At 42.4% G+C, this 13107-nt stretch overlaps 2 protein-coding genes across 4 annotated transcripts; one reads left to right on the forward strand and one right to left on the reverse strand.

The window, feature by feature from the left end:
* Positions 1-322: 322 nt before the first annotated feature.
* LOC113139382 (dentin sialophosphoprotein-like) lies at positions 323-12969 on the reverse strand. 3 transcript variants are annotated; one of them, XM_026322558.2, is made up of 7 exons: positions 11762-12969; positions 10345-10429; positions 10020-10202; positions 9431-9491; positions 7916-8071; positions 4657-4978; positions 323-3957 (listed from the first exon to the last, which is right to left on the reverse strand). In XM_026322558.2, the coding sequence occupies exon 7, from the start codon at positions 3292-3294 to the stop codon at positions 1363-1365; it is 1932 nt and encodes a 643-aa protein (XP_026178343.1). In that variant the 5' UTR covers positions 3295-3957; positions 4657-4978; positions 7916-8071; positions 9431-9491; positions 10020-10202; positions 10345-10429; positions 11762-12969; the 3' UTR covers positions 323-1362. The 3 variants fall into 3 exon arrangements, with proteins under 3 accessions (XP_026178343.1, XP_026178351.1, XP_026178361.1); XM_026322566.2 differs by lacking the exons at positions 7916-8071; positions 9431-9491; positions 10020-10202; positions 10345-10429; positions 11762-12969 and adding an exon at positions 5835-6247; XM_026322576.1 differs by lacking the exons at positions 4657-4978; positions 7916-8071; positions 9431-9491; ... (1 more) ...; positions 10345-10429; positions 11762-12969 and adding an exon at positions 4059-4163.
* Positions 6405-11116, forward strand: LOC113141807 (protein phosphatase methylesterase 1-like). Its single transcript, XM_026326377.1, has 13 exons — positions 6405-6627; positions 6714-6771; positions 6901-6952; positions 7075-7229; positions 7310-7400; positions 7711-7776; positions 7982-8126; positions 8492-8609; positions 8725-8769; positions 9453-9517; positions 10179-10246; positions 10374-10404; positions 10731-11116. The coding sequence occupies exons 1-12, from the start codon at positions 6427-6429 to the stop codon at positions 10393-10395; spliced, it is 1086 nt and encodes a 361-aa protein (XP_026182162.1). The 5' UTR covers positions 6405-6426; the 3' UTR covers positions 10396-10404; positions 10731-11116.
* Positions 12970-13107: the final 138 nt, after the last annotated feature.

A 13107-nucleotide genomic window follows, 5' to 3' on the forward strand; every position in this document is an offset into this window, starting at 1 on the left:
GGAGGGGGTCTGACGTTGTGGGTGGGGTTGTTTTTGGCGCGAAGCCAGAATGGAGGTATGTCCTCCCCTGTCATTGATTATTTTTAAAAACAAAAACATTTTTAATGAAACTAATAGTTGGAACTACACTGGTATTAGTGAATATGGTAAAGAGATTATCCTGCTCTACTGGTTCTACCAAGTATCTTTGACACTGACAGTCTACAGGACCATACTGTACCTCAGTATTAGGACTTTAGTACAATTAAGAGGTAAAGTCTTCCTCAATTATAACATCAGATCTCATATAATCAATTCAAATCTTCAAGGTGTGAAGGTGGTTATCACTATTTGACAGAACCATGATGGTTCTACCTGAGTGACTGTGATAAACAGCATCAGCACTGGGCTTTATATGATTGTCAGTGTGTTTCTTCAGTGTATGTGGAGCACACAGTAAATAAAACATGGCAGAGAGACTCAGTTGTTAACAAGAGCGTGACTTTAATGTTTCTGAATAATTCAGAGAAACAGTCCGGTGCTCCAGCAACAACATGGCTCCACCACAGGAGGAGGAGGGTTTATGAAACATGGTGCATGAAGAAGAAAGAGCGATGAAGGTGAGGAACAGGTGTGTGTGGGGTAAAGTCAAGATGGTGTTAAATATGTGTTTAATGGGGACGTGAAATCGACTCTGTGCTGATTCCCAGACATCATTTGGTTAGTTGGTTCTAACTTCACCAAGAAAAGCAAAATGTGACCAAAATGCTGTTTGTGTCGCCATCTGTCAGTAAAGGTTTGTTACTGCTGCAGTAGGAGCCTGTCATATAGTGAAGCAAAGTAAACAAATAAAAAATTGACCAAAAAGTAAAAGGAAAGAGAGTAATAAGGAAATGTGGATGGGTTAGGAAAAGAAAGAAAACCAAATTTAAAAAAAGACAGAAAGGGGAAGAAAAATAAATAAAAGTCTGAATAAAAATGGTTTGGAGATAATGGGAATGTGAAATTCTTTCTATCTAAAAAATTTAAAAATCATTCATCTCTCTCCCTCACACACAGTTTTAGTGGGTAAATCAAATATTTAGCAGCAGCGAAGGCTTGAGAGCTGTTGTTATCTCCACTTCAACAAACACTGCTGTTCCCAGGACAGGAACAACTACACTGAAACCCTTGTGTACTGCTCAACCACCACAATGTTTTGTTTTGTTTGGTTTTTTTGTTTTCTGGAGTAGGTGTTGTACAAATAGTAGTGGGGCCTGACCGTCACAATAACACAACTACACTTAGCAGGAACCTGATGGTGTGCGTATATTATAGACATCTCCTTTATGAAGATGAGTGTTCAGGTGAGGTGCTGCAGAATTTGAACTTCCTGGACTAATCTCAGTCTGCCACAGCAGGCGTCTTCCTACAGCATCCCAGAATCCCTCCTCTCCTCTTCCTCCTCTTCTTCATCTTTTTCCCTCTGCTGTTGGTGCAAGTGGACATCTTCAGGGTGCTGATGCGTTTCTCCTGCTCCCGAACCTTCGAATTCAGGTGGGACTGAATGGCTGTGCCCAGGGACTCCAGGTCGATTGAGGCACCATACACCTCCCACGTCATCCCCTGCTCGTCCCACTCCACCTCCTGTGGTTTCACAGTCGTCGCCTCCTTGTTTTGGTTTGTTAATATTTTGTCATCGTCTTCCTCTTGCCCTTCCTTCTCGCCCTCACAGATACTCTCAGTACTAATGTCTCCGTCTTGGTTTTGTCTGAGTTGTAGCTCTGACGTGAGGACGGGCAGGCAGGCCGGGAGGGAACTGGCCTTGTCAGTTACATCAGAGCAAAGCACTGATTGGCTGCAGAGCTCGATGTCAATCTTGCAGACGTGTTGTAAAGGTGGCTGGCCAGGACGGATACAGCTCTTCGATGGGTCTGTCGGCGAGGTCAAACTACCTGACTGACAGCTGGGAGAGCCAATCAGAGAGGAGGTGGGAGCTTCTTTGTGGAGGCTCAGGCTGGTGGAAGCAGAGCATTCATCCACATCCACCTCTACCTGGACACCCACCTCTCTCCGCGCCCCTGCCCAATGATGGAGCCTCTCACCAGGGTCAGTCATGGTCGCTGCCTCCTTGACTCTCTTGGAGCTTGCTGGATGACTGGACGAGGGAGGAAGAGGGTGAAGGGGTGAGGAGGAACTCCCCAGACTCTCTTTCTTTTTATTCTTCTCCTGCTTCTTCTCGTTTTTCTTAGTCTCTACTCCTGTTGCCCTTGATGACAGGATGTTGCTAGTAGCAGTGATGGCTTTTGCATCTCCCAGGTGATCAGGATTAGTTGATAGGGTTCCTGGTGTCTTTTTCTCTCCCCGTGATGATCCTGTGTTGTCATATGGGTCTACCTTATGCCTGGCTCCATGGGATAAGCCTGGTCCTCTATCAGCTGTCACTTTGGTCTCTGGTAGTTTCAAATGTTGTTCCTCAACTGTATTGCCTGTTTTCACCTGTGTCTTGGTGATGGAATCAAAGGTGAGACCACGAGTCAGACTGGTATTATGGGATGTGTTGCTGGGATTTAGTTCCACTGCAGCAGGCTCTGGTGTGCATTCTCCCCTCACTGGTCGGGTTTTAGGAGTAGAGGTGGCCAGAGCTGGTCTGGTTTTGGAGTTAGAACCAGTTTTAGAGTCCAAACTGTCCTTTGATCCCAAACTGGTTTTGGAAGTAGAACCGCTTTTAGAATCCAGACTATCTCTGGACCCCGTTCCAGTTTTAGAATTGAGACTGGCTTTTGAATCTGGGTCATTTTTAGAATCCAGACTGTTGTTGGCCACTGTTTTAAAATCTGAACTGGCTTTGGAACTGGTTCTGGATTCAGAACCAGCACTTGAATCTTTACTGTCAAGATTCTCACTGGAGTCAGATGTGTTACAGTGTCTGGTCCCAGTAACTTGTCTGTGTGTTGATGGTTTGGGACTTAGAGAACGGGGTTGAGGGATCTTGATGCTGAGCAGTGCCATTTCAGACTTCTGAGTTTGCAATTTCTGACCTTTGTGGGACATTTCAGAACTTTGAGTTCTTGAGTAATATGCTCCTTGCTCATTTGACATCACTGTTGTATTTGGTGGATCTGGTTTTTGGACTTTGGGCACCATTGTTGGGATTCGATTGGGCAGTTTTGGACTAATAACATTTGTATCTCCTTTCTGATTGCAGCCTTCTGGGCTTAGGGGAAGGTGTAGTGTTTGTGGTTTTTCTTTCCTGCCATCTTCTTTTTGACTGGTTTGCAGCTTTAGACTCATTGTTATTTTGCTCTTTGTTGTCGGTTTGGTTGTCAGTGCCATATGTGATTTGGGGTTTAAGATATATGTGGATTCTACTTATCGTGTTTGCAGCTTCACTTTTTCAGTCGTCCTAGGGCTGCTAGTAATCATCATTTGCTCGATCCGGTGTGGTTTTGGACTTGTTGCCATCTCGCTGGTCTTGGGTGTTGGGGATGATTTTGGGTTTGGGGATTTCAGCCTTTGCTCACCTCTGGTGTTCACCGACACCTCAGGTGCTGCTGAGCGAGACAAAGCTGGGATTTTGCTTTTTTGCCATGGTGGATCATCTCTTTCTCCTGGTGATGCCCCAGTGGCTTTGAGGGTGCTTGCTGATTTGCCCATTTCCATAGTAACAGCTCCTTTGACCCAGGGTTTCCCTCCTCCTTTATTCCCATCATCTATTTTATTCCCTCCATGCTGCTTTGAGGTCTCGCTGGCTGGGCGAGGGTTGCTTGGTGACATGCGATTGAGGTTTAGGTTGAAGTTAGGCTCTGCCCTCCAGTTGGCATTATGGTCACCTGCAAATTCCGCCTCCCCTGGAGTCAGGGATTCTGATTGGTTGATACCCTTTTCACGTTTAGAAACATTTGGGGAGTTTTCCATTGTGATGTCCACAGTCGGTCCAGAAGAAATCAGGGAACAAAGATTTTTTGCTTGTAGATTCTGGCAATCGAAGGTCAGCACCTGATGGAAAAACAGTAAGACACATGGGAAATATTGGATGTTAAATCAGTAAAAAGGCCGTGTACAATCAGTAGAAAAAAACAGTAGAAAATGATGAGTACTTTGCTTTCTATGTCACCAGTAGTGAAGCCTTTCTGTTCTGTGATGGATGATATCATGAAAGACATTTTTTAAATCTATGATGCTAAATTTCTGCCCATCCTCACATGATGAATCCTCTGGAGATCCCATTACGCTCCCATTTGCTCTTCCCTGCTTTGATTGACAGATACAGATACATTAATGACTCGGTTTGTAAAACCCCAACATCACAAAATAGCCAAAAGATTTAGAGTCATGCTCATATTGTACATATGAAATTGTGAGATTTGTACACACTGTAAATAAACATAACCATGTTAAATTGCTTTGTGTATATATTTTGCTAAGGTTGTCTCATGCTTCATAAACTGTGAATTTTCTTAGTGTGGCTAATAAAATATCCATCTAACTATTGAAATGCATTGATAAATCAGGAAGTGATCGAGACCATCCACACACTGAGTCTATAAATCAACATCACAGGAGATTAATAAAAATAATAAAAATCCCATATGAGAAACAAGCACAGCTGCTGAATCTATGTTTAACACCACAAATCAGAATGAATCACTGACAACACAGAAGATCAATAAGCAATTATCAATCAATCATTCGTACCTGTTAGGAAGCACAGACGTGAGCGTGGGTCAACGGAGACGTGCTCGCTGGTGGAAATCCCATCCTGATGTCTGACGGAGAGAAAAGCTCCAGCTGCTCCCTCACTCGTTCCTCCTCTGTTCTGAGGAGGCATTTATGAATTAATCAGAGGAGGAGGGAGATCAGCTGCTTTCTCTCCTCCTGCTTTACCACTTTCATCCCTTCTTCTTCCTCCTTAAATTCCTTCTCTTCCTTCTTCTTGTCTTCCTCAGATTCTTCTCTTCATCTTCTACTTTCACCTGGTTTTAGCCTCTTCAACATACTTGTGGTCCTGCTCCCTCCCCTAGTGTGTAAGAAAAGACACAGTCGGGTTGAATTATGTTTCGAAAACCTGATGTAATTTAATCCATAATCTATTTTTAATCTGTGTAGTACAAGTCCACAGGCTTCATGGGACATGCAGTACTAAAACCATCTGAGTACTACTTCAGTTTCTTCTAAAGTGTTTACTATGAAAACTTCTTCTTCTGTGAAGTTTGTTTGTTCGAACACCTGCAGCAGGATATTTAAACCAGTGGTGAGAATCGTTGTATACTGTTCACACCTTTATCAACACGTTACTAACTCACACACTGCTGGTTACCTGGATACGATACCTGTCTGTCACTGCCACCTGAGGCTGTGTGTGTGTGTGTGTGTGTGTGGATTTATGTGTGTGTATTTTAAATGCAAACATTACAAAAAGTGAAACTGAGGTTTAGTAAACGTGGAAACAAACCAGTTAACATCCACAACACAAATTTAGTGAGCCAGGTCAGCGTGTGGCTCCCTGCAGGGTTTTTAATAGTTACTGGACAACAATGGAGGTCTACGGCTCAGACCGATAAGCTGAACCAGGTTCTGGGTTCTGTCAGTCTCTGGATGGGATTTGGACTCAGTTAACACAAATGCACAAAATCACCAACATTTTCCTTTGACTACCAGAAACTTCTCCACAGTTCGGCCGAGACGTAACCACATCAGTGACATAAGTGAAGCTTCGAGTAAAGAAGAAGGTTTGACTGTCACCCCCGGTCTGTGTGTCCCACCCACTCTCAGTGTATCAGCCAATAAAACACTGCAGCAGTGATGTTACCTGACAACACCAGCTGACTGGGCATTGTCCTGTAGTGTGTGTGTGTGTGTGAGACTGTATTTACAGCAGCAGTCGGCAGCATCTTTCCTATTTGGTCTATGGACACAGGACAGTGGACAGCCAGAGGAGCAGCTCGTGGTGCTGTTTAGTGCTTGTTAAGGAAATTACAGACACTTACCAACAGACACACTACTGATACTGACACACACACACACACACACACACAGACACACACACAGACATACAGAAAAACCCAAGACTGAAGAAACCAGCTGCTGTTTGGACGTGTTTCTGCCGAGACGCAGCATGTGGGAGGAGAACTTTGACACGGAGCAGTAAGTCACCTCTCCAAAAACTAGACAGAAACTTTCATCCTTTAAATCATTTCTGAACCAGCACAGCCTGAACCTGGACTGCAGGAGTTCTCGGAGCTACCAATCAGCAGGACATTTGATTTCTTTGAAACAGCCTGTAATAAACTTTGAACAGGATGATTAGTTAAACAGACACTTAGATAATTTATAGGTATGCACTGAGAGGAAGAAGCTAAATTTAGCCTCGGAGCATGTGGCAGTTTATCCCTCCCAACATGATGGTAGTATCATCTGTTTGTAATCTGATTATCTATTATACAGTTCGTGTGTTTCTGTGTCTACATGTCGACCAGTGAGGTTGGCCGTAAGCTGGACTACTCGCCGGTGTCGTGGCGGGAGTATTTCGACCAGATGGAGGACGTGAGCGTCGGGCTGTCCGACAGCAGGGACGTCTTCAGGATTTACAAAGCAGGAAGTGAAGGGCCCCTGCTGGTCCTGCTGCACGGTGGGGGACACTCGGCCCTGTCCTGGGCCGTCTTCACCGTGAGCATCTGTTCAATTAGTGGGTTGACAAATTAATGACAGTTAAATCACCAACAGCAACAAGTCTTGGTGGCTTTTTGTTGCAGGCAGCCATCGCCAGCAGAGTGACCTGCAGGGTTCTCGCCATGGACCTCAGGGGGCACGGTGAGGCAAATGAAGAAGGAGAGAGGTTTTTGTTTTCTCTTCACCGTGAGAATAAAGACAGAAGCAGTAACGCAGATACATGATTGATGAGACTTGATGACGCCGTAGTGACGTGTTCTCTTTGTGAAGGTGCCTCCCGGGTCCGCCATTCAGACGACTTCTCAACACAAACCATGTCCAGGTAACTGCGACAAGGCCGACGATCCAAGTACCTCCAGTAATACTGCACTGATACTACCACTGCCAACCCTACTAATACTACTACTATCTGCTTCTCATCCCGACTCGTCCCGCCCTGCTCAGCGATGTAGCCAATGTGATTCGAGCCTGCTACGGCGAGACGCCTCCACCCATCGTCCTGATTGGCCACGGCGTCGGTGGAGCCATCGCGGTGCACACAGCCAGCAACGTGCTGCTGCCGGCCACCGTCGGCCTGGTGGCCATCGACGTTGTGGAGGGTAAGTGTGAGCACTTTGAACAACTGTTCTCCAACGCTTCCTAACTTTTTCTGGTTTAGTCCAGTTTGTTCCTCCTGCAGGCAGCGCGATGGAGGCACTGCACAGCATTCAGAACTTCCTGAAGGGAAGGCCCAAGTCTTTCAAGTCCATGGACCACGCTATAGAGTGGAGGTGAGAACTGAACAGCTCTGTGATCCTGAACCAGAGCTGGCCAGGTGGTTTCAAGATATTTCACAGCAAATCGATCTCAGACTCAAACCGTCTTCACATTGTGCCAGGAAACAGGAAATCATGGCGAACAGTGTTTTGAAAATACTTTACGTTAGTTTTAATATTTAAATGTGTCACCTCAGGCCAACAGCAACTGGCTGCATCTGCAAACCTCAGCTCAGGTCAAAGTTCACCTGATTCAAGCCCAAGTCCACATTAATGTGACTACACCATCAGTGACAGTTACTTTTACTCTTCGTTCTGCTTCCAGCGTCAAAAGTGGACAAATCAGGAACCTGGAATCTGCCAGAGTTTCAATGGTTGGTCAGATCAAAAGGTAGGCTGTCTTTGATTGGTCAGGTAGAGATAAAACCACAGTAATGATTGGCTAACACCTTATCCTCTCATTCCCTAGTTTTGAAACTTAAATTACAGATGACTACTGTTTTTTTAAATATGTTTGAATACAGACTTACAGATGTGCTGCTTCAGTGCTTCACCTCGTAGCGACAGCATCCTCTCTTGTGTGTCTTCTGTCTCAGATGTGAGGTGGAGGAGGCCGACACTCGGGAGCAGGCCAGTCCGGTGACGGATGTGGTCGTCGAGCGTAACGAGGAGTTCTATGACCAGAGCTACGTCAGCGACAAAGAACATGCTGCGTCAGAGGTGAGCCTCAGTGAAGGCCAGGTACGAAAACCACCGCACACATGACAAACTAATATTCCACTGACTCACATTACCAAGTGTCCTACATTTACCTGGATGTTATGATGTGTTTAATGCTTTGCTTATATTCTCATATTCACAGACATTAAACTGTAACTTTTTACATGATCTCGTGTGTGTTGTGATACTTGAAAATCCATTGACCTACATTCACGACAGAACATCAGACTTTCACATTAAACACACGTCCCAGGTCAAACATTAGCTATAACTGCGAGGACATGATTGTTTGCAAGACCCACCATTGACTTCCATTCATTATGTCAGCTCTGACTGTTTGAATACTGAAGATCACTACTCAGCCATGTCTTGTTTTTACATGGCAGAGTGTGTACAAGTGGCGTATAGATCTGTCTAAGTCAGAAAAGTACTGGGACGGCTGGTTTAGAGGAACCTCCAACCTCTTCCTTGCTTGCAACCTGCCCAAACTGCTGCTCTTGGCAGGTACATGTTTCAATATGTTTCAGTATCACTTAGAAAATGATTTACATGGTAACACTCACAGTGAAGAAAAGCATGTCAGTGTTTCGCTCTCACTAGAAGCTGCGTCTGTTTCCAGGAATCGACCGTCTGGACAGAGATCTGACCATCGGCCAGATGCAAGGTGAGAACAGCACGTTATCTAAGGATAATGTCTTTGATTCATCAGATGTCGACGGCAATAATCAATAAAAACCTTTGAGCTTTTCACTTTTAGATCTTGGAGTAAAGTTTCCTGGGACTTTGGTCACAAATACACCTAAAAAGATTACACCCCTGATTTGGTATTTAACACCTAGTTGGAAAAAAAGAGTATGAATATCAATGCACTGCATTACCCACAATGCAACTTGACACAGCTCCCTCTGCAGACACAAAACCTTTTCTTTTCTACAGTCATTATATTATTTAGCAGAAACAAGTTGGTGTCGGAAGGAAAATTTACTTTTCAACACAAACACAGTACAGGAGAGAAAAAATATTATCAAGCAGAAGTTACTGGGGGTTGATGGGAAATGTAGTTTTAACTTGGAAAATCAAAGTGCGACATGCAGAATATGTAGAGACATGCTGTGGTACTGGGTATGGTACAAACTGTGAGGGGAAAATGTGATGAACGTCTACACTGCTGCAACAAACACACACACAACCACACACACACACAGCTTGAGGCAGTTCCTCTCCAGAGTCAGCTGGTTGTGTCAGTCAACTGGAAGTGACAGCGCAGGGGTGTGTGTGTGTGTGTGTGTGTGTGAAGGCCACAGACAGGTACTCTCTGCGCTTACCTGTCTTGCTGTGTGTCTCCAGGTAAATTCATGATGCAGGTGCTGCCCCCCTGTGGTCACGCTGTGCAAGAAGACAAACCAGACAAAGTAAGAAAACTGCTGTTGTCCATCCACTTCACTGTGAGTCTGATGGTGACTCCTACACAGTAAACGTTTCAGGGGTCAGCTCGTAGCTCTGTGAGAATAATAAAAACAGTACACATCATGGTCATAGTTTAGTGTGTTAACATTTGCAGGTGTTTTGTTCATTAATCAAAGTGAAATGTCGACCTGGTTGGATGAAAAGTCAGAGAATTACCAAAATAGTTCATCCTTAGAGATGACTATCTGACAGAGTAACCTTTGACCTGCTGACTGTGCTTAGTCCTGTGCTGTCCATGAATATTGGGACTACATTTTATTTCCATCCAATAGATGGTGAGATGTTTCTGGACCAAAGTGGTGCCATCAAGTAAAATGTTGCCATGGAAACTACAAAACTATTCAAGTTTACCCAAATTCTTCTCTTAACCTATAATCAATATTAATATCAGTAAATATCGGTGAATCTGACTCAGCCTTTCAGTGTGTTGACTTATTATAAACTCACCATGTTTTTTATGTAGGAGGTGAACATTTCATCACAAAGACTGACTCCTACTGGTGCTGAGCTGTAGTTTTAGTCTTCTGAGTTCTGCTCCCAGACATTTCCTCAGTAAAAACAAGATGAAGCGATTTCTGTTCACCTGGTTTGTCTGTTTATGTGCAGGTGGCTGAAGCTGTTGCTGCTTTTCTGTTGAGACACAAGTTTGCTGAAGCCAGAAGAGAAACCAGGAGGTAAAACGCTCTGAAAGCTCCAGAAATCAATATGTACACAGTCCTGCCTGTTGGTCTACACAACAGTTTGTCTTTTTCAAACAAACACTTCCTCTTACCTGACAAATGTTCTTCTTTCCGTCTCCAGCTCCAACTCTTTCACCCGATGAGATCTGCAGGTACGTCGGTTTGAAACTCCTACGCCTGATGTAGTAAAATACAGAAATCAAATGAATGAAGTTTTATTTGTTCATGCAACATCTTATATTTACTTACATGTCTACAGAATTATTAAAAAGGCCATGATTTACAGACAACGTGAACTTCATTCATTTGATTTTTCTTCAGCTATTCAAAAACACAGCAGCAGCTACTACAGGCCTTGTTGCTTTTGTTGTCAAACACTGCAGTCTCACATTGTAAACATTAAATCTCCTCCTCATGTATTTTACAGACCAGCATGAAGGATCTGCAGATTCCTAACTGCTCCGTTCTTGTCTCGTAGATGCTGAAGTAGCTGAGACCGACTGACTGCTGCTGTGTAGTTTTGGTTTACCTTTCATTTCTGTCTGCTCTTATTTTCCATCAAAGTACTGAATCAACCAAAAACATGTTTAGATAAACAGCAACAACGAACGTGTAGATTAAATATTAGCAACAAGTACAATGAATAAAATGTTTAATTACACTTTACACCAGTTTGTAACTCAGTAACTTCCATCTCTGCAGCCTCTGGCTGGTAAAAATATGTTCAGACAAACTTGTTTTTTGTTGCAAAGACCTAAAAATGCTTGAAACTAACAAACATCTGGTTCATGGTTTGGTCAGAATTCAGTCCCTTCATGCAAAACAGTTAATGTTAATAAAACTTTCACACTTTCGTGACTAACACCAATTATTCTGAGATTTTTATTATCCATCATGTTGGTTTATTACTCTAGTACAGCACAGACTCTGCCCTTGTTTATAGTATTTTACAAACTAGTCACTATAGTTTACACTTAATCACCTGTTAGATGGAAAAATGAAAATGAATTTGAAGTTTAAATGATTTAAATAAAATGATTTTTGAAAAGTGATTTTTTTTATGGCATTAGACAAATGATCTACACGAGGCCATGTGACCAACCTGTTAGTGATCAGAGCAGAGTCACTATGTGTTTGTTCACTATTTGTGTCTCCAATTTATCTTTTTATTTAAATGTGGGATTTAATTTTTCACAGGAACAGACACAAACACCAGACTGAAATTAAAAAAAAAAAAAAAAAAAAAAAAAAAAACTGAAATAAAAACCAAAACTTGCAATAAAATTTTATTTCAATTCTGTCCTCAGTCAGAACACGTGCAACAACGGACACACAAAAACAAACGACGTGACGTCGTCGCGTATTTACACCTTTGTGTTCACGTGCACAGGGACAATCACACAAACAGACGTTATGAAAAACAATTAGTTTTGCTAAAACACACACGAAAGCACATCGCACCGTGACACCGACCAATCTCTGGCCCACATCCACATCTGGAGTACTCACAGATTAAAATCCTCATGGATCCATGTGGTGCGACTGCGTAAAGAACAAGATCTGCGACTACAACATAGAAAATATATATGTAGAGAAACATACAATGTGTGGTTAAATATGAACAGGCAGTTCACTAAATTCATCACATTCTCACAAAAGTGTCTCAAGATTTTTTTTAACATGGTTTTTAAGAGAAATGACAAAAACAAAAACAAGACAAAAGGGGAAACACGGCGGGGAATTTCAGAATAAAGTAAGAATTCGAGGAGAAAAAGCAACAGAAAAGACACTGAAGGGAAAAGTACAAAGTTTTAAGCAAAAAAACCGAAGATTTTTTTCCAGAAACTTCCGGTTAAAGTGCGTCAACAAAAAGAGGCTGAGCAGCCAATCAAAACAGAGCATCCAGAGGAAGGCGGGAACAAAGAACCAATCAGACGTCATTACTCACAGTAACAAGAGGCTCCCCATTTTTACATGTAGCAACTTTAACTTTCTAAAAACTACATTTTAAACTTCAGTGTTAGACAAATGAAGCTGAAATGAAAACACTTGTGTTTGATTTGTTCATTTCATTAGATTTTATCTCGTATTTATGTTTCCCCAGTCTGGTAGTTATAAAGAGATCGTTTTTATAATTAAAGTCTCAGGATTAGGAGACACATTTATGACGTCCAGGTCTCCATATTCCATACTTCAAAACAATTTTGGACATTTATGTCACAGTATGACAGGATTTTGTCATTAGGATACAGAATTGAGATCTTTAGTTCATAACTACATGATATGTAACAGTAACATTGGTTTTAAATACAAAATCTGTAAAATGATTCCTGCATGAGCAGTTTCATGAATCCATAAAATAACGTTTAGGATTTTTCTGTTTGGTTTTGTATCAGACTCCTGACATCATTTTCAATAACACCATAACTTTTCTGCCAAACACAAAATAAAAACAGGCGATTTAAGTTTTTTATAAAATAATGTAAAATAAGGTCCAGCAAACAACTTTGTTTACTGTTGGATTTTAAATTGTAACAATTTATCTTTGGCGTAGTGTTTTTCTTGGTCTGAACTCTATTATAATGTAGAAATACTCAAATGTTTATCATTGGAAAAACTCAGCATATGAAAAGTTTGGGGCTGTTTAATCAAAGCTCATGACGAGACTTTTCAATACTGCGTCAAAAACCTTATGGGGACCAACGTGTCACAGCGGCTTCAGTCTTTACGAGAACAAAAGGACTCAAAGTGGGTTGAGTTCAGCTCAGTCTCACTAACGTGGCAGCAGAACTGCAGTCGCACAAACAGAATAAAACAGTGCAAACATGAAAAGAACTTCACTCAATTAAATGCAC

This window comes from Mastacembelus armatus, chromosome 18, assembly GCF_900324485.2.
Source record: "Mastacembelus armatus chromosome 18, fMasArm1.2, whole genome shotgun sequence".
Classification (NCBI taxonomy): Eukaryota; Metazoa; Chordata; class Actinopteri; order Synbranchiformes; family Mastacembelidae; genus Mastacembelus; species Mastacembelus armatus.

What these genes read in the sequence shown, in the direction of transcription:
- LOC113139382 (XM_026322558.2), bottom strand. Translation starts at nt 3,294, where the DNA reads ATGGCACTGACAACCAAACCGACAACAAAGAGCAAAATAACAATGAGT.
- LOC113141807 (XM_026326377.1), top strand. Translation starts at nt 6,427, where the DNA reads ATGTCGACCAGTGAGGTTGGCCGTAAGCTGGACTACTCGCCGGTGTCG. An exon ending in TCAACACAAACCATGTCCAG is followed by an intron (nt 6,953 to 7,074) that starts GTAACTGCGACA and finishes CGCCCTGCTCAG; the next exon opens with CGATGTAGCCAATGTGATTC. An exon ending in AAGAAGACAAACCAGACAAA is followed by an intron (nt 9,518 to 10,178) that starts GTAAGAAAACTG and finishes GTTTATGTGCAG; the next exon opens with GTGGCTGAAGCTGTTGCTGC.